The sequence below is a fragment of the Acanthochromis polyacanthus genome, chromosome 17 (genome assembly GCF_021347895.1).
Source record: "Acanthochromis polyacanthus isolate Apoly-LR-REF ecotype Palm Island chromosome 17, KAUST_Apoly_ChrSc, whole genome shotgun sequence".
NCBI classification, from domain to species: domain Eukaryota; kingdom Metazoa; phylum Chordata; class Actinopteri; family Pomacentridae; genus Acanthochromis; species Acanthochromis polyacanthus.
Genome location: NC_067129.1, coordinates 33266738 through 33284978, shown reverse-complemented (window position 1 = coordinate 33284978; position 18241 = coordinate 33266738). Strand labels below are relative to the sequence as shown.

The following is an 18241-nucleotide window of genomic DNA, read 5'->3' as shown; positions in this document are numbered from 1 at the left end:
CATCTTATTATCACTTTGTCAAACAGCACAAAAGACATTTTTAGTCATTCTGTCTACTTTTAGTCATGGCTGTGCTGTTTCCATAGAGGAGCAGAAAAAAAGTGAATAAAAATAGGGGTGTTAATTGGAGGAGTTCAGGGGTTTAATTAGAATAAAAGTTACAAAAGTTGTATCTGTTATTTGTGAGTATAAAAAGTGTGGGAGAAAAGTGAGCTGCCCCCCTCACCCCTGAGCCATGATATAATGTGTCATTTCTCTGCAACATCACATTACACAGCGGTGGAGCCTCACCTTCGGTCGGGCAGGATGGGAACCCTCCAGCCTTTGATGAAGCTCAGATTGTTGTCAGAAAGTTCCACCTGCAGGGGAAGTTTGGGCACCCAGACGGTCAGCTCCAGCGGGGCGCTCAGGTGCTCGTAGCTGAAGATGACCCTGGCGTTCATGGAGCCCCGCGTCTCCTTCCCGTTGACGAACACGTAGTCGCAATTCATGGAAACCTAGGACAGATCACGGCCAGAAGTCAGAGACCATCTATATGGTAATGGTTGGCTGCAGTGGATCTCAGTGATGTGTGATGATGTACGGCGTGGTATGGATGCAGCTGTCAGCGTCGCAATTCATACCAGAGCATCTCAAGGTTGATGCTTCACATGTATTTGAATGCCTGTATTTTCATTTCATAGCTTCACGCAAAAGTAACGACGACAAAAATACACTCACAGCTGAGCTCTCTGTCAAATGTTCACCTCCAACCTCATATAATGAACATGAATGAAATAGTTTTGTCACTTTCTAGATGTTAATTTATCTCACAAAATGTGGCTTTTAAAATCAGAAATCCCAATAGCAGCTTTAATGCCAAGCACATACGAAACTTTGACAAAAAGTCAGTGAGACCGCAAGACAGCAACAGAGTTAGAAGGTAATAGATTTGAAATCTAAAGTCCTAACAGATAAAACAACTAAATCTAGAGTTCTGTGCATTTTTCCAGCACTATGAGCATCACAAAGTCAGACTAAAGCTGTCAAACCCAAATTATCTTCACCGCCTTGATCTGAAGCTACAGTTTTTTTTAAACCTCTTTTGAGGTGTGTTCAGGGCTATTATTATTCCAACGACCAATACCAAAACTCATCTGACTACTCAAAGATGGTCGTAAGTATCGGTGTGGGTCGTTGAAATGCACAGATGTCACTGAGCCCTCGTGTGCTAATGGTGGTCATTAGCATGAGTCTGCCAAGTAGTTCTTTTGGGGAGTTTTGAAAGGACCTGATTGTAAATCGGCGAAAGATGATGTCGCAGACCACCCCCCACTGTTCGGAGATGGCTTCTCTACTTTGACATGGATGGCTTCTTTCACTCCTCTCTCAAACCGTCTGTCCTCCCTGTCCAAAATCTGAACATTGGTGTCCTGAAACGAGTCAAGAAGCCTCTTGGATGAGAGGTAAAACATATTCAAGGAACTTTCTTAATGTCCAGTGGATTGATTTAAACAACTTTGGATAACAGGAAGGATAAGCATGTACGGTTCCAGCACCTCTCCTGTCTGTCCACATCAATATGATCTAAGTTCAATCATCCAGACACATAACACGACAAGAAAAGTGTTTAGACAAACACATTTTTCATCTAATATGACAGCAATGTGGCATCCCATGTGAAGTTTAGCTCTCAACACCTTTAAATAAACACATTCATGAGATTATATCACTACAGCGACTACACTAAGCATGAATTCAACACACGGACGTTTCTAAATTTAAGTCTGCCGTTTTTAACTCAAAACCATTCTTTAGCTTTTCCGTCCAGTCAAATATCTCCAGCTCCATTTGAATTATCATAAATACTCGTCTGGCTCCGAACACTAAATTATTAACTACGATGGATCTGGAGGGCTTTGCTTTTGGGCTCCCCGTCGAAGATTTATCTAGTGTTGGGAGGTAGCTGGCATTGTAATCAGAGGATCTAATCTCCCGCAAATGGAGGTCGGGCTGGCCAGTCTTCTCAGGGCTGGGGATTCATCATAACTAGGAGGAGGTCTGGGTAATATAATTCCCCGCATGCAGACAGGGCCGGAGTCGGGGAGGAAAGGGGGTGGGCGGCATCTTAAAATGACAGTCTTTCCCTCTGGTTCGGTTAATGCAATTTTGTGAGGTCTGACCTTAAGGGCCGCCGCAGAATCCGAGCCTCCAGCATGCATGAACCGAGGAACAAAAGGAAGAAATAGAAGTGAGTCGACACAATGACCCCAGCCACCTTTGATTAATCACAGCATGACTCGTCGAGCGTAGAGTTGAGAACATCTGCCTGACATGTACTCCCTCCTAGCCTGAAGCCAACGCACACACAAACACAAACACACACACGCACCGGAGTGAAAATGTGCCCTTGCTGCAGTGCCACTTCAGCTCCTGCAGCTCCTGCCGCTGATAAACTTGGCTGGCTAATTGCAAGTCAAAAGCTGTTAGCAACTCTGGGTATCAGTGGCCCTGTGGGGGCTTGCTGAGGAGGGCTTTCACACACTGAGGCGCCACATGCCGTCACACTGCTGCTAATTCGCTGTGGCATCTTCCACGGTGCCAGCAGATTGCCTGGGTGGAGACGGATCATCAGGACAAGTGCGAGTGCCGCTCGCGTTCGGTCGCCCGCCGGTCACAGGATGCCGAACGGGGAGACCGACTGGGTTAATAAAGGTGAAGACACCTAAGGACCTTTCACACATTTATTCCATAACATTAACTGAATTAATTTCCAAAACGGTTCCGGAGAAAGGCAGCGGCTTCTTGTCCTTCAAGTGAGCGTCGCCTTAATGCCGTTTTATTGCGATGCGTGGCCGTTAATGTTCTCCGTTCGGCCACGTTCTGCTTTGATGGAAGTTAAACGCATTTGTTCGCATAATCCAATGTGGAACTTCAGCCATAATTTTATTGCGTTTTGAGCAGTCCGAGTGCCAGCACAGATTTACTGCCATTACATCACTGGCTCATTATTTACACATGACCCTATAAAGGGGTACTTTGGCAGCTTAGTTCTGGACTTCCACAAAGTGTGTTGAATTACAAAAGAGATTTTAAAAAGCTGCGGTCAGAAGAAATGAAGCAGAGTGCACTGGACTTCCCCGGTGACTGTATTTACAGATGGATGAACCCTATGTGACAGGTTTACCAAGCCAGTGTTGAAGCTCTATGTAGTGCCTAAGTCCTCCTAACTTACGCCTAATTCAAAACATTAGCAAAAAGATGAAGCTGAGGTTTGCCATACGATCTCTCTGAATCATGGATCATCTTCCTGCACCACCCAGTTGTCCCCTACAGCAGCCACGCCCTTAAGTTTACACAACTTTAAGCCTTAATACAATGTAAACAGGTGAGTTATATAAAAATTCATCTTCTATACAGGTGTCATGAGGGGCGAAATTAGCTGTAGAGACCAAAACCTTTTTCTGTACCAGGCTGTAAACATGTTAATCTCTACTTTAAATTAGGTAATTTTAACATGGTGGTCTATGGGGATTGACTTGCTTTTGGAGCAGCCTCAAGTGGCCATTTAAGGAACTGCTCTTGTTTTTAACATTAGCTTTATTTTTCAGGTTCTGCCTGGCTTCTGCACTTTCCAAAATGCATCTCAGAGCTTCCCGACCTAATAAACACTCACAAATTTCCAGCCCCAGTTTGTGAAATTGGCTTTGCATTAAAATAACGATGACTTCATCATCACTACAGCTGCCAAACTCCTTGAAATCTTCAGAAAACACTTACACTCACAAACTTGCACTCGCAATGTTGCAGAAAGACTGAAAACTAACCAAGTTAACTTCATCAAGCGCTTTTAAATTCAAACTGTGAGTTCTTGAGGCTGACTCCACAACGTGCACTTGTTTTTCGTAACTTGCTTGTAAATTACATTTTTTATTTATTTTTTTGCTTGTCTTTTGGAATTGCTGCTGCCAATTTTGGCTAGGACTCCCTTGAAAAAGGGGTTGTTAATCTCAGTGAGATTTCTCCCAGTTAAATAAAGGTTAATAAATGAATAACTGAATAAATAAATAAATAAATAAATAAATAAATAAGGTGGGTGGTAATGAGTGAAAGGCGCTTTAATAACCAAGACTGACTTTTTTTTTTTGGCACATAGCATTGGAAAACAAAAACAGAAGGACAGATGTGACAATATAAGATGCCGCACACTGCTGCTGAAATTCTTAATACAGAATTCCATTAATAATTCATTCATGTGAATAGAATAAGCAGGAGAATCAACAGGGAGTTGGTATGAGCAAGAATGTGTAATTACAGTGAAACAGCAGTCCCACTTTTCTCCACTGTTGATGGTCACTGACAGCAACAGCAAATATTTGGCTTTTATTAGACGGCACAGAAGGTTGCCATGGTCACATGTTATGTGGCTCTAATGTACCAGCCACCTGGTCACCACAGAGCACAGAAAGATCTTTAGAAAAAAGCAAGAAATGAATAAAACCAAGACGCAGACAAGATTCACACCATTTTCCAAGAGGTTATAAATTAAAAAGCTGAAATAAACCAGGCATGTTCTGCAGCTTCTGCTCCTGCGATGCATCTGCAGGTGATTTTATGCTCCTGCCTTCCTTCAAGTCCATGAAACAGGCGATGGAAGTGATTTTCTCTCCCACGTTTCAATGTCAAAGATAACAGAGAGCAACGTGGTGCAGATGAGGAATGGAGCTGTTGTTGTGACGGTGTTCACGTATTCACACTGCGTGCCATGTGCTGCCAAACAGAAACCACTAGTGTCCTGGATTTTATTTTCAAGTTGAAATTTTCACTAAATTAACTGCCATGACACGCTGCCAAATGGAGGCTCCATTTAGGGATAACGTATGTATCGGATCAGCGCCGAATGAAAGCTGACATATGGCTAGCATTACTGGGATTGTGTCTTGTAGCTGTTATGAAGTTTCTCTTTGTGTGATGGATGTTTGCTGGCTTCAAGAGCAGCACGACCAATGAGTTCATTTAGCTCTGTTAGCTAAATGAGCCAGCCCCCATTAGCCCGTTGTTGGTAGGATTAATGATGCCGCGTGGAAATGATCTGTTGTTCTGCAAAAGCTCGAACTTTGGGGCTTTTTGTTTGGATGTAATTTTTAAAAAAAAATCATCTTTTCATGTATTCCATACTGCAGAAATGATCAGAATCACTTAACCCTCTGAACCCCGAGCAGTTTCTGGTCATTTTCTCACATTTTTCATCACTGTGGGCTCAATTTCTACTGTAATATTAAGTCCTGCACCTCTACGGAAACAGCACAACCCTAACTACAAGCACAGAAAACTCAAAATATATCGTCTGTGCAGGTTAGAATGCAATAAATCACACAAAATACACAAGAAACTAGCACAGCTTTGATGATCAGTTTTCTTTTTTATTTAAAAGAATGGACTCGACTTGTACAATATTTTGCCAAGTACCCACAGGTCTTATGAACACTGGAAAAATAGCAGAGGTTGTACACAACCCTGCAGAGTCAGGGATTTAAATCAGTCTTTGTGTCAGCAATCCAAAATATGCAATGCCACTATTTGCATTTCTGGACTGATATGGTGCAAAAACCTTAAAAGCACCAGAATTAGACACTAAAACATGACCCTGAATGTTTATTTTTCTTGTGCAAGCTGCTAAGATGATGATGTTTTAGTTGCTAATCTAGTACTAATATGAGATTTCAGTACTCATATTTTAAACCGGCTTTCTTACTTCTTATGCTATCTGATCTTTGTAAGCACAGCCTGCAGTTCAGCCTAGTTCAACCACAAAATTCCCTGAATGTTTGCCATGTGGCTGTTGGTCCCACTCAACTCATAATTAGCTTCATGGTTTTGGCAAGAAGTGCAGAATTTTTTATTTTTATATATGGAATCTTGTTACTACAAATTGCGTATTTTTGTTGAATTTTTAAACAAGACTTGCAGATTAAAGTGATTTTGATGAAATATTGTGATATTAAGATTAGCTTTATCTGAAAATCCGACAGTTCTTTCTATCTTTACATTTTCTGGCACTGATCAATGGTGTGATTTTGGCACCTTTTATATATAGCATGGCTTTAAAACCAGCCTGTAGGTTTTGAGGTTCAGAGGGTTATAACATATACTGCATATATGAACTTATCTCTACTGGCATGGAGCCATTTGAGTAGTTGAGTGGTGAATTGTTTCTTGATTCAGATTATGTGAACAAAACTTGGTTTATGGTGAAAAATCTCAGTCACTTCTTTATTAAGGTGGAACTCTTGAGATACTAACTCCATCTAACATCAAAAACTACAGTCTGAAAGTACGTGGACACATTAACAAGTCATCCCTATTGAATCATTGGACATGTGCTTCCAAAGCCATGCATAATCTGCTTCTGTAGGAGCTTCTACTCAGTTTTAAGGCTTTCCATGAGAGGTTGGAGAACTGACTGCAGGCATTTGTTCCAATTTAGCCAAAAGAGCATTAGCGAGGTCGACCACTGGTAAAGCTGGGCTGGCAGGCTGCGTTTTGCTCCATCCCAGAGGTGCTGCATGCGGTTCAGGTCACGGCTATGTGCAGGTCAGTCAATTTTACCCCCATCAAACTGGGATAACCATATCTTTATAGAGCTGGCTTTGCACACAGGGGTGATGTCAAACTGAAACTGCAAAGGGATATTCCCCAAAATGTTGCCACAGAGTTAGTATGTTCAAAATACTACTTTAAGATTAGCCTTAATGGTTGCTAAGTGGCTTAGCAACCACATCCCACCAAATTGCCATTAAAGCTAATTCCAACCTGAGCTCAAGGAACGTTTAAGGACACGGCCCCTTGATGTTATTCACTCGGTCTCCTGGATGCTAAATTTGGACTTGCACTGAAGGTAAAATGTGTCACACTAACATGGAAGTGAGGCATGGCAGAAGGAGGAAGGTACAGTATGTGTGCAAGAGGACCACGGGCGTGAGACGTGATGTGCAGACACAAGGCCTTGTCTGAGGCTTCGGTGGGGTTATATGAGTCACAACGCCACAGGAGACAACGATCAGTAGGTGGGGGTCGGCCTCTGTTGTCTGCAATGGCCAGCGAGTTCCCCCAAACACCCTCTCTCAGCCTTTCTTTTTTGTGTGTGTGTTTTTTCCCACCTTGTGCAGCGAAGGCGCCTCCATAATCATTCCTGCACTTGCACACACACAGGTGAAGCTGTGCACACACGGTCTCGGCTTATCTGCTATAGGCTTCTGATGCACACTGCAGCTTAGTTATTTCCAAAGAAGAAAAGAACTAAAGAAATAAAAAGTGCAGGTGGAGAAAAAAAATGACAGCCTCTCACCTATTTTTACCCTCAAAAAAAAAAAAAAAATACAACAGCCCGTGGGTTGGCAAGTATCCAAATGAGAACGCTGGGCTGAAAATAAAGCTCGATTCAGAGAAGTAGTAGTTTTGGCTTAAAGTATGAGATGTGACAAGGTGCTGGAGAGCTTTGCGCGGTACGTCTTTTGCGTCTATCTAAAAAGAAAAGAAAAAACGAACAGTGCGCCTCGACGAAAACCAGAAAATCTGATTAGAATAGATCAGCAATACTTCTGACATAGAGAGTAATAGCATTAAAAACAACAACAACAAAGCCGAGCAGCATTAGACCTCTTGTCAGGCTCCCTTGAATTACCGAATCTTTTATTTCTGCGTTCTGGGGGCCTTTTTTTATTGAACTGTCATGACTGGTGTATTTCCTGGGCTTGAAGGGCTCATTTTAAATTAGCACTCCAATGTTCAATGGCAGGATCAGTGAAGCAGGCCCACTCGATATCACATGGCCCAGCGCCTTGTCTTTAATGGATAATGAAAAATGATAAATGACGTGCCGAGGCCAGCCGTCCCACAGCAACACCTGTTCTTTTCAATACAAAGCCTTCAACAAACAACCCCTACACTGGAAACTCATTGATCTGATGAGTTTAATTCATGATTCAATTTCTTTTCCCTCAAGTATCCAAGCTATTAATTGGCACTAATTTGGATACCAGATAATGTGGAGTGAATATATATTGGACAGATAGCGTCCAGTCTCGCCTGATATGATAAAAATCCTTCGTCTGACTCGGCTTCGTGGCTTCATGGCCTCAGTCTGTAAAATCTGCAATCAAATCTGCCTCACTTGACCTTCAGGAGCTGAGAGGATTTCATTAGTCTGACTTGATATGATGAGTTTTACTTTTCGACTTTCTGGCAGAGAACTGATTCAATATGCCTGAAACAGAGGAAATGAATGTGGTCAAATTTTAAGATCTCAGTCAGAAAGTAATAAGCTCGACGAGTTGATAGTGCGTCGACCTCCTGCCCACCAACGGCTGCTATTCATGAGTCAATGCGCTCATGTGCAGGTGTTCCATTAGCCACAAAACGTCAGAAATAAGAAGGAGAAATGTGATAAAAAGGTTGTCAGATTCTCAGGTTAAATCTACACTGCCTGTCCAAAAAATTAGTCGCAACTTGGATTTAACTAAGCAAACACGTAAGAGCCTTCCATTGGATTATTACTGCAGTGATGAAGACATATCCTGGGGTCATGGAAAGGATGTTGATCTGTTTCAGAAGGGTCAAATTATAGACCTGCATCAAGAAAAGAAAATAACAAAAGAGATGTGTAGTCAAGAACCATCCAATGCATCATTAAAACCTGAAGGATAGAACCATCATCTTCGAGGAACAAATGTGGTCGGAACAAACTCTTAGATGATCGTAGGAAATCAACAGTAGAACTCAAGGCAACGTTTAAAAGTGAAAGTAAGAACATTTCCACACGCAATGCAAAGAGAACTCAAAAGATTGGAACTAAACAGCTGTAACTCTAAGAAAACCACTGATCAGTGAGGCTAATCAGAAAAAAGATTTCAGTTTGCGAGATAGCATAAAGATTGGACTCTGGATCAATGGAAGAAGGTCATGCGGTCTGATGAATCCAGATTTACCCTGTTCCAAAGTGACGGGCCCATCAGGGTAAGAAGAAAGGCTGATGAAGTGATGCACTCATCATGGCTAGTGCCTACCAGCCTGTGGGGGTTAGGGTTATGATCTGAGGTTGGTCAGGTTCAGCAACGTTATGTTCTCAAGGAATGAGGTCAGCTGACTACCTGAAGATACTGAATGATGAGGTCTTTCCATCAATGGAGTTTTTCTTCCCTGATGGCACGGGCATGTTCCAAGATGATGATGTCAGGATTCATGGGGCTCACATTGTGAAGGAGTGGATCAGGGAGCATCCAACATCATTTTCACACATGGATTGTCCTCTACAGAGTCCAGACCTCAGCCCCACTGAAAGTCTTTGGGATGTTCTGGAGAAGACTTTGTCTGACTCTCTCATCATCAATTTAAGATATTGGTAGAATTTCTGCTAGACAGAAATAACCATGCCATGCTCAAAGCTAAAGGCAGTCCAGTGAAGTATTAGCGTGTACGGGCAGTGTATCTTTATCCAGAGAGGCAGGTTGGAATTCCTCGTAGGTGTTGTGACGGTTTGAAACATGTTGGAGTTGTTTGTTCAAAAAGAAACCTGCCTGTTGGGTTGTTCAAAGCGCTGTCAAATTCCCGATAAAGTGCTTGTTAAGGCAGCAAGAATGATGTTCAATCAGCGTCGCCTTTCATCATGCCACCATTGTCACCCGACAGCTGCGTCCAACATCTAGTGAATGTGGTAGAAATGTTTAAAAAAGGACACACCTTTTAGAAAGTCTTGTGTGGGAAGATAAATGGTTTTCTGAGATGAGGGTGTTTCTTTACCTTGCAATTTTAATTTTTCCTTTTTGTTATGTTGACAAAGCGTTTCTTTACTGTATGTAAAATACATTTTCTATTGTGGGGTTGATTACATTCTTTGCATTTATACATAAGACCACGTTTATCATAACATGAGACTGCTGTGAGTAAAATTAGCTTTGTTAAATTAACCAAACAAAGACAATATACAGGGGAAACCAGATGTTTACATACAGTGTATTTTTTTGTCACTGTGTGACATTACATCAGACTAAACTTTTCCAGTTTTAGGTCAGTTAGGGTTACCAAAATTATTTCTATCTGCTAAATGCCAGAATAATGCAAGAGAGATTTTTTTTTAGAGATTTTGTTAATACTCCTTTCAAAGTCAGAAGTTTACATAATAAAGAAGTAAGTAATAAAAGATTCCTTAAAAAAATCTGTCTCTCATTATTCTGGCACTTAGAAAATAGAAATCATTTTGCTAACCCATTCAGAAATGTGGGTTCTGTAAAGCGTCTTGAGACAATTTGACCTATAATTAGCGCCATATGAATAAAATTGAATTGAATTGAATGAAACTGACTTAAAACAGGATAATTAAGTCTGATTTCTTCTTCTGGTTTCAACTGTAAGTGTGATAAATTATAAGTGAACAGGTGTAGGGACTAAATTCAGTTCCAGCCTTTGTCATGATTGGAATTATTTTGGTTATTATAAAAAGAAATCCCCATGACATAATTCAATAAGTATTAAAGACACACGGTAAGTTTTCATCATGACTGTCTACAAAAACTAAGACCGTCTCGTGAGTTAGAATTTTCCAACAATGCATCCTGTAAAGCAGGGGTCCCCAAACTATGGCCTGCGGGCGGCATACGGCCCGCCTCTACATTTGGCCCGGCTCCCTGAATAACAGCAGAGACGCATTATGATTTTATTTTTTCAGCCTGGCCACGCGATCGAGACTAACACACGCATAGAACATGACATTCTACTAGAACCTACAAAAGGTTCAGTGTTTCCTCTAAGACTCCCCCCCCCCCCCCCCCCCCACACACACACACACACACACACACACAAAGATTAGATACTGAGAGCACCACAGTTATCTGGAGTTTACCTTAGTACCCGACACGGTGCAAGACTGCTGTGAAGGTGGAGACATGCGGCGTTGGAGTATTTGCAACGATTAAAAATAAATAAATTTAAAGGAGCGGCACTGGAATTTTAGTAGCACCGGGCGGCCGCTGCAGAATGAATGTAGCGGAAACCCTGGGATTAAAAGGAAGGAACACAGGACCTTTGAGACACTGCTCATATGAGTCATTTAAGTCAGAGATTCTGCTCTGACAACTAAGCTGAACTTTTACCTGTTAAGACTGTGCACGGCACAACAGAAAATCAATGTTCCACAGACTTTTTTTCTGTGAAGAACCCAGAGAGGGTAATTTGGTTATTATTTATTTCATAAATAGCGTTATTATATATTTCCTGACTTTTTTTTCTGTGAAGATCCCGGAAAGGGTTATTAATATTTGGTTATGTGTGGCTTTTTGGAAAACAATGTTTACGTTTAGGCACCCCTGCGATCATCACACTTTTACTGTTACAAACTGACCCCGGCCCCCCACCAGACAAGGGAAAAGTGATGTGGCCCTCACAGGACAAAGTTTGGGGACCCCTGTTGTAAAGTCTCCTCACATGTTAGCTTTGTTTCTTATAAACTGAATTTAATTAGTTGAGTATCACAGTTTACAGTGCACATGTTCCTTTCTAGTACCGAGATATGAGTAATACCTTTAGAACTAACTAGTCAGCAACAGGTACTAGGTCTGATCAAAAAGTTTTGAGACTGTCCTTAACCCTTTAAGCTGCAGTCAATTTCAGCCGTTTTCAGTACAAAAAAAATCGCTAATATTCTATTTTTAAATAAAAAAATGACGAAAAATACATTGAATATTGGACGCACATCGCGAGGTGCATTTCCTTGAAAACGACCGATTCGTGGATTTTATACCGACTTCAGGACATGTTTTGGACAAAATAGTTTACTGGCTTGTGTTGTCTGGATGTAAAAGGTTGGATTATGGCCGTTTTTTGTGGAATCTTTTTTTCTGTGTGTAATAATGAACCCGGAAATGTGAGTCGCGCTGTGTGCGTTGAAGCCGTGTATAGAGAACGGATGGATGAATATTTGTTTTTTGTCGGACAAATGTGTTTTTCTCACCCGCTGTGGTAATCACATCTGAAAGTGGTTTATACCGGCGGATTCATGAGAATCTAAGCTTTCCATCGGCGTATAGTGTTTGTATAATCGTGTTTGCAGCCGTCGGACATTCTTGAAATTCCTATGCAAATTAGTAGGTGTACCGCTGGCGGTACACCTACTACGCACTGAAGCGTAAAGGGTTAAACAAAATCAAAAATCGATTTAAATTCGTATGTCAGCACATTGAAGTTATTTCTTTGTGCAGCGTTTCCTGGAAGTCCTGTAATTTAATCATGTCATAGACCATCTTTTACATGGGCTGAATCTCCTGAAATGTGCTTAAAGGCAGCCTTTCGCCATGGTCCCTAAGGTAGTCCGGTTAATCTCCATAACTGACAATGCTGTAGGGTTGTAGCCTTAATAAACTCTTGTTTCTTCTGTTGGCGGTAGCGGCAGACCCAGACTGTGATCTTTGTTACCTGTTAGTAGTCATAAAATTTCAAAAAGTACTCTCTCGTATAGCACAAACAGTCCCAGAACTTTTTGATCAGCCTTACATGTGTTCATTAAAGAGAGGTTTGCAGTGTGCTTACATTTCTTTCTTCTTCTTACTTTATGTGTTGCCTTGGTAGCCACTTCTATAAAGAATTTGCTCTTCTAGGAAAGAACTGAAGACACCTCTTGGATTAAAGCTGGAATGTCTTCAAGAACGTACAAAGGAAATCCAGCTGCTTCTTTACTGAAGGACTACTTAAGTAAGGGTTACTGTTATCAGTATAATATCATTAAAATGGGATCGGATTCTCCATCTACGTCCTCTAAGGTCACATCTCCCCATCCACTGTCTATTTCATTAAAGCGACACTTCTCTCCGCTGCCTATACAATTATGCAATCTGCCTACAGTGCAATCTATTATGATTGTAATTGACTGGAGAAAATAATAACAGCGTAATCACAGCCTCTAATGTGCTCTGCAAGTTGCTGTGATCCCAATTTAATTTATTTAATCAACAAACGAGACTTGATACGATACTTGCAGCTTGGATTCCTCACGAGCCTGAGCACTGATTGCTCTGCATCCCGGGACGTTTGGCGTTTACATTCTGCCGACAGTCGTCGCTCTAAAGCGAACAAGAAGGGATGGCGGAGACGAGCAAGTAGGCCTGGTGCTTCAAAAAGCAAATAATGGCGCTTTTACTGTTTCTCTGCTGATTTATACCCAGAGTCCTATCAACGTGCATTGATTTTATCCAAGAAAAATCAAATCAGGACTACATGTGGAGCCCAAAATGAAGTTTTTATGCTTTCCTGATCTTGTGACGGTGGTGCTGTGGAGGAGGAAAAAGGATTACATTTCCTAAATTGACATCTTCCTGCCAGACACAAAGGTTGAGCAAATGAGGTTTCCTGTACCTTAACGATGTCTTCATTCGAGGACTTGCACTGCACGAAGGCCGAGACGTCGGTGACCGCCCCGTTCATCTCTATGGAGACCATTTTGACGGGAATGGCCACGGTGCGTCCGGTCAGGATGGCCGTGTTGATAATCTCGGTGTCCTGCGGAGAGACGAAATAGCCGTGGCATTCATGAAACAGTGAGAGGCAGAGAGTGATTTTCCTTGATATTTCATCAGCATTACTGATGTCCACGTTTAAGACCATTACCATCAGGGCTCCGGTGCCTACCAGGTGATACTCTCAGTGGCAGACCAGAACTCATTACTGTATACCGAGGCGTTTTTCATTGGATTTCATCAACTGACATTTTCATTTTCGAGAATACTTTCCATCCGCTGAGCAACTGAAAGCAACAGCAAATGGGGATGAAAAGGACAGGAAGTAATAACCTTAACTTTAATCATAAGGGGAAGCTTGCAAATGCTTCGTCAAGCATACATTTTCAACAAAAATCAAGGCATTTACTGTACTGATGCATCTAACCTTTATGCAAGTTTAGTTTAAGCTCTTAAATGTAAAATCAGACATAGATGCTTCACTGAAGTCCACAATTATGATGGAAGATGCAAGAGGAGGTGCTGCAGTCGCTTTGACATTTAAGAGCAAACTGTAAAAATGGATGTTAATAAAAGGACGCAAGACTAAAAAAACACCTCATATGTACCTAACGCACCTAATTTTTCTGTCTATTTAATGAATTATGCCATTATTTTAGTCTTAACCAATAGCCATGAAGGCATTTAGGTGGAAAAAAAAACGTGTTAATAAGAAACACTTGAGCAAAATAGGCATTGAGAGCAAAGAAAAAGCAACTTTTCAGATGTTCATATTCAGAAATCTGATGACATTTGATTTGTCCTTCAACCACTGATGTTTCATTTAACAAACAGCCAAAAAGAGATCATTTGTACTCTCAAAATTCTGTAAAAACTGAAAATTCTGTGCTCATTATTGCAACCTTGAAGCCATCACCATCAAACCACCAGGACTTTTCAGCTGAACTGGGCTGAACTGCAGGCAGTGTATATACAGCGTATATCATAGATAAGCATAGAAACAAACTAAAAATATAAGCAGTAAAATATTTAATTATCCCTCAGTATTAGTAACACCTGTGGGCAGTTAGAAAAAAAGAAAAAAGCAACTTCTCAGGTGTTCATATTGAGAAATCTGATGTGGTTTTGGCATTTGATTTGTCCTTGAACATGAAGAAAACCACAATTTGTAAGATACTTCAATAGACATTGCCAAACACAGACCATTTGCTTTAACAAGATTCTGTAAAAACTAAAATCAACTCATCAGAAACCAGCTCAAGAGTCATATAAATCTGAGGACTTTTCAGCTGAAATGTAGGCTGTGTATGTACAGCATAGCAGCGATCAAAAAGCTACGTCATAAAATATTTACAGCATGAAGATGAGTGATTATTTTTTTCTCCAGTATTATATAACACCTGTGGGCAGTTGGAAAAAAGAAAAAAAAAACTTTACAGGTGTTCATATTCAGAAATCTGATGCGGTTTTCACATTTGATTCGTCCTTGAACATGAAGAAAATCACAAGTGAAAGAAAAGCCTTTAACTTTTCCGTTCTTCGACTGATACACCTCCACTTGCTTCATAGAGAGCATGTCTGTTGCACTGCTGCTCACATTTTTCAATTGATCTGGATATCAAAGGGAGCTCTAATCCCCCTGCGAGCTGTACACAACGATAAATATAATCCTCGTGCTGCAATAAACTAACCACCTACAGTATATGCGTTTTGTTTTTTTTTTAAATTTCAAATGCACTGGAATGCAAACAGCCAATTAAAATACACACGAGTCACAATCAATTCATTATTCTGCCTGCGCTGATCATGTAAGAGGATAACAAGTTTCCTCATTCACGCAGCGACAAGACGAGAAGTCTTGTCAAGCTTCCAAAATCAAAAAAACAGCATATTTAAATTTCTGCCCAACACTCATCTTAAAGTCTTAATGAGGGTGCCGAGCCTGAAGGATGAGATTTCCCCCTCAAGTTTTCAACCACGAGGCTCCGAATTGTTTATGAATCAGGGGAATATTACACCCAGACTGAGCTTGGAGTTTTATGTTTTCTGTGTATCTTTCTATATGAAATAAGCATAAATGCCACCTTTTCATCACATTTTTGTAATTTTATTTGTCTGGTGCTCGTTATTTACACTACACCACCTCATGGCACCTTCTTCTTCTGCAAACGCTCAGCCTGCTGCTCGTGTGGTCGCTGCTTTGTCCTTTGTTCGGATGGAAAGTTGTTGAGTGTCTACAGGTTTCTGAGAAGCATGTGCAGCAGCGAGGTGGACTTCGTGCTTCTATTCAATACCATTTGCAAGTATATATAGTCGTATCGCCTCCTTAGCAGAGAGCACTTCCATCATCTCTTGAATCATTTATGTGAGCAGGAAATAAAAGGAGAACTAGTGTAGAACTTTGGGGGACTCCATTAAGTATGATAAGAAAGCTGGAGCCGCTGCACGCTACCTTTGAGCTCTTTCTGAAAGATAATTTACAACTTTTGTCAGACGTTTCTATGGAAATCAGCCTCCTCTTTGGCTTCCGATTGATAAAACTAACCTGCTTTCTGTCTCCGATATTAATATTAACAACTGTCAGTGCAACAGCAACTATGGATTCTGGAGAAACAACGACATTACTTTATAAACAGTTTAAATTAGTTGGTAGGTCGGTATTTGTTTTCAAACAGTATTGGCAGCACCTGAGCTCTTTCTGAAAGATAATTTACACGCTTGTCAGACATTTCTATGGAAATCAGCCTCCTTTTAGGCTTTTGATTGATTTGAATCTACTCTGGTTTCTGTCACTGATATTAATAAAAACATTCATAGCCTTCAATGCAACACTAACTGTGCAAATTCCAAATGGATGCTTCAAAAACAACAGCATTACTTCATAAAAAGTAGTTACTCTGTAGTGGTAAGTTATAAACATAGGACAGTAAGGTGGCTTCTACTAAACAGATGGAAGAAGCTCTGCGTGGGTTAATGTGGAAAATACAGCTACTCTCAGAAACTGGCATCTAAATTATCAAGGCCAGCAGCTTTTTTGTGTCACAACACTTCAAAATACATCAGCAGCCACACAATCAGCTGCACTGTGCAACACTTTGTCACATTCATGGAGCAACAGGACATCAGATGTTAGTCAAAACAAGTCAACAGAGCTTCAAATGCACCCTTCATATAGTGTGGAGCAGAAGCTTTCTTAGCCTCTAACAGAAATCCAGTCAGGATTGTAATTTATGTGTAGTAAATCCTTTAAAAATGGTCTGAAACACAAGTGTGCTCGATGCCAATCACATCATCCAGAAGCGTCTGAGTGGCAAATTCATTTATTCTGACTGAACCAGTTCAACTCTGTGTGTTTTATTTGCAAAAAAAGGGAGAAATGTGGTCAGCAATTTCCACTATTTCATCAGAAGTTTTCCTGTTTGGCCCTTTCAACCCCAAAAACAGCCGGCGGGTTTGAAAGGCATGTTTTGGGTTTTTTTTTCTAAATGCCAAAATGACACCATTAATCAGAGTCAAAAACTGAAAGAATGATGACATTTTAACTTTCCTTGAACTACTCATCTCTTCACATGCTGTTGCATTAGAAAACTAAAACAAAGCTAAGCTTACAATCATGACATTTCAGAAAAAAAGTCTTTTTTTTGACACGTCTCATTTAAAAATGTGTCCAAAATGAATCATTTGCTGTAACCAGATTCTGTAAAAAACTAAAAATTCTGTGCTCCTCGTTGTAGCCTTGAAACCATCAGTGACTCAGCTGAAACTAGAACACGTGTCACTATGAGATTGTTCAGCTGAACTGCAGGCTGTGTATATACAGTGCATACAGTAGAAAAGTACAGAAACGCATACAAAAATGTAAATAGTAAAATATTTATAGAATGGAGAGTAATGCTTTTTGTGTTGCAAAAATGTGGTCCAGTGTATTTGGTATTTGTTGTTGTCTTTTTTTTTTTTTTAAAGTAAAATAAATGCCACAGAAACGTAACTTTCGTGCATTTTTTAAATGATTTATGGCGTTCTATCTTTGTTATACTACATAGAAGAAATGTTTAAGTTCTCTGTACTTCTAGCCATAGTTGTGCTGTTTCTATGGAGGTGCAGGACTTTATACTGCAATAAGTAATATAATATAATATAATATAAAAGTAAAATGTTTATTGTATGCAGAGTAAGGCTTTTTATTCACAGCATTAGGCACTTGGAACAATGTAGTCCATGGTGATTTCAATTGTTTTTTTGTGCTTTTTTTTTGTAAAATAAATATTCACAGAAATTGAACTTTAGTGCACTTTTAAAATGACTTATGGCATTATAGTTTTGTTATACTACACAAAACACATGTTTAAGTTCTCTCTCCTTCTAGTCAAGGGTGTGCTGTTTCCATAGAGGTAAAGGAATTTATTCTACAGTAAGTAATATTATAATATAATAAAATAAGTAGTAATATATATATATATGTTTATAGTGTGTAGAGTAAGGCTTTTTATTCACAGTATTGGTAGCCAAATAGATATTGACAAAATTCAACATTTATTTTCTTTTTCAATGATTTATGCTATTTTAACTGTATCATATGACACAAAAGGCATTTTTAGGTTCTCTCTACTTCTAGTCATGGTTGTGTTGTTTCCATAGAGGTGCAGGAGTTTATATTACAGTTAAAAATTAACCCACAGTGAATAAAAATGTCACGGGAGCAAAAATATTTGAGGTTCAGAAGGTTAATTTTACACACGAGTCCCTGAATGCAGCTTTGT

At 40.2% G+C, this 18241-nt stretch overlaps 1 protein-coding gene across 2 annotated transcripts in view; it reads right to left on the bottom strand.

The window, feature by feature from the left end:
- tmem132e (transmembrane protein 132E) overlaps window positions 1-18241 on the bottom strand; it is a 627726-nt gene that overhangs the window by 56816 nt on the left and 552669 nt on the right. For both annotated transcript variants that reach the window (XM_051937379.1, XM_022189115.2), the window contains exons 5-6: window positions 13381-13524; window positions 292-497 (exon numbers count right to left, since the gene is read on the bottom strand). In XM_051937379.1, coding sequence (XP_051793339.1) covers window positions 292-497; window positions 13381-13524 — 350 coding nt within the window. The remainder of the gene's footprint in view (window positions 1-291; window positions 498-13380; window positions 13525-18241) is intronic.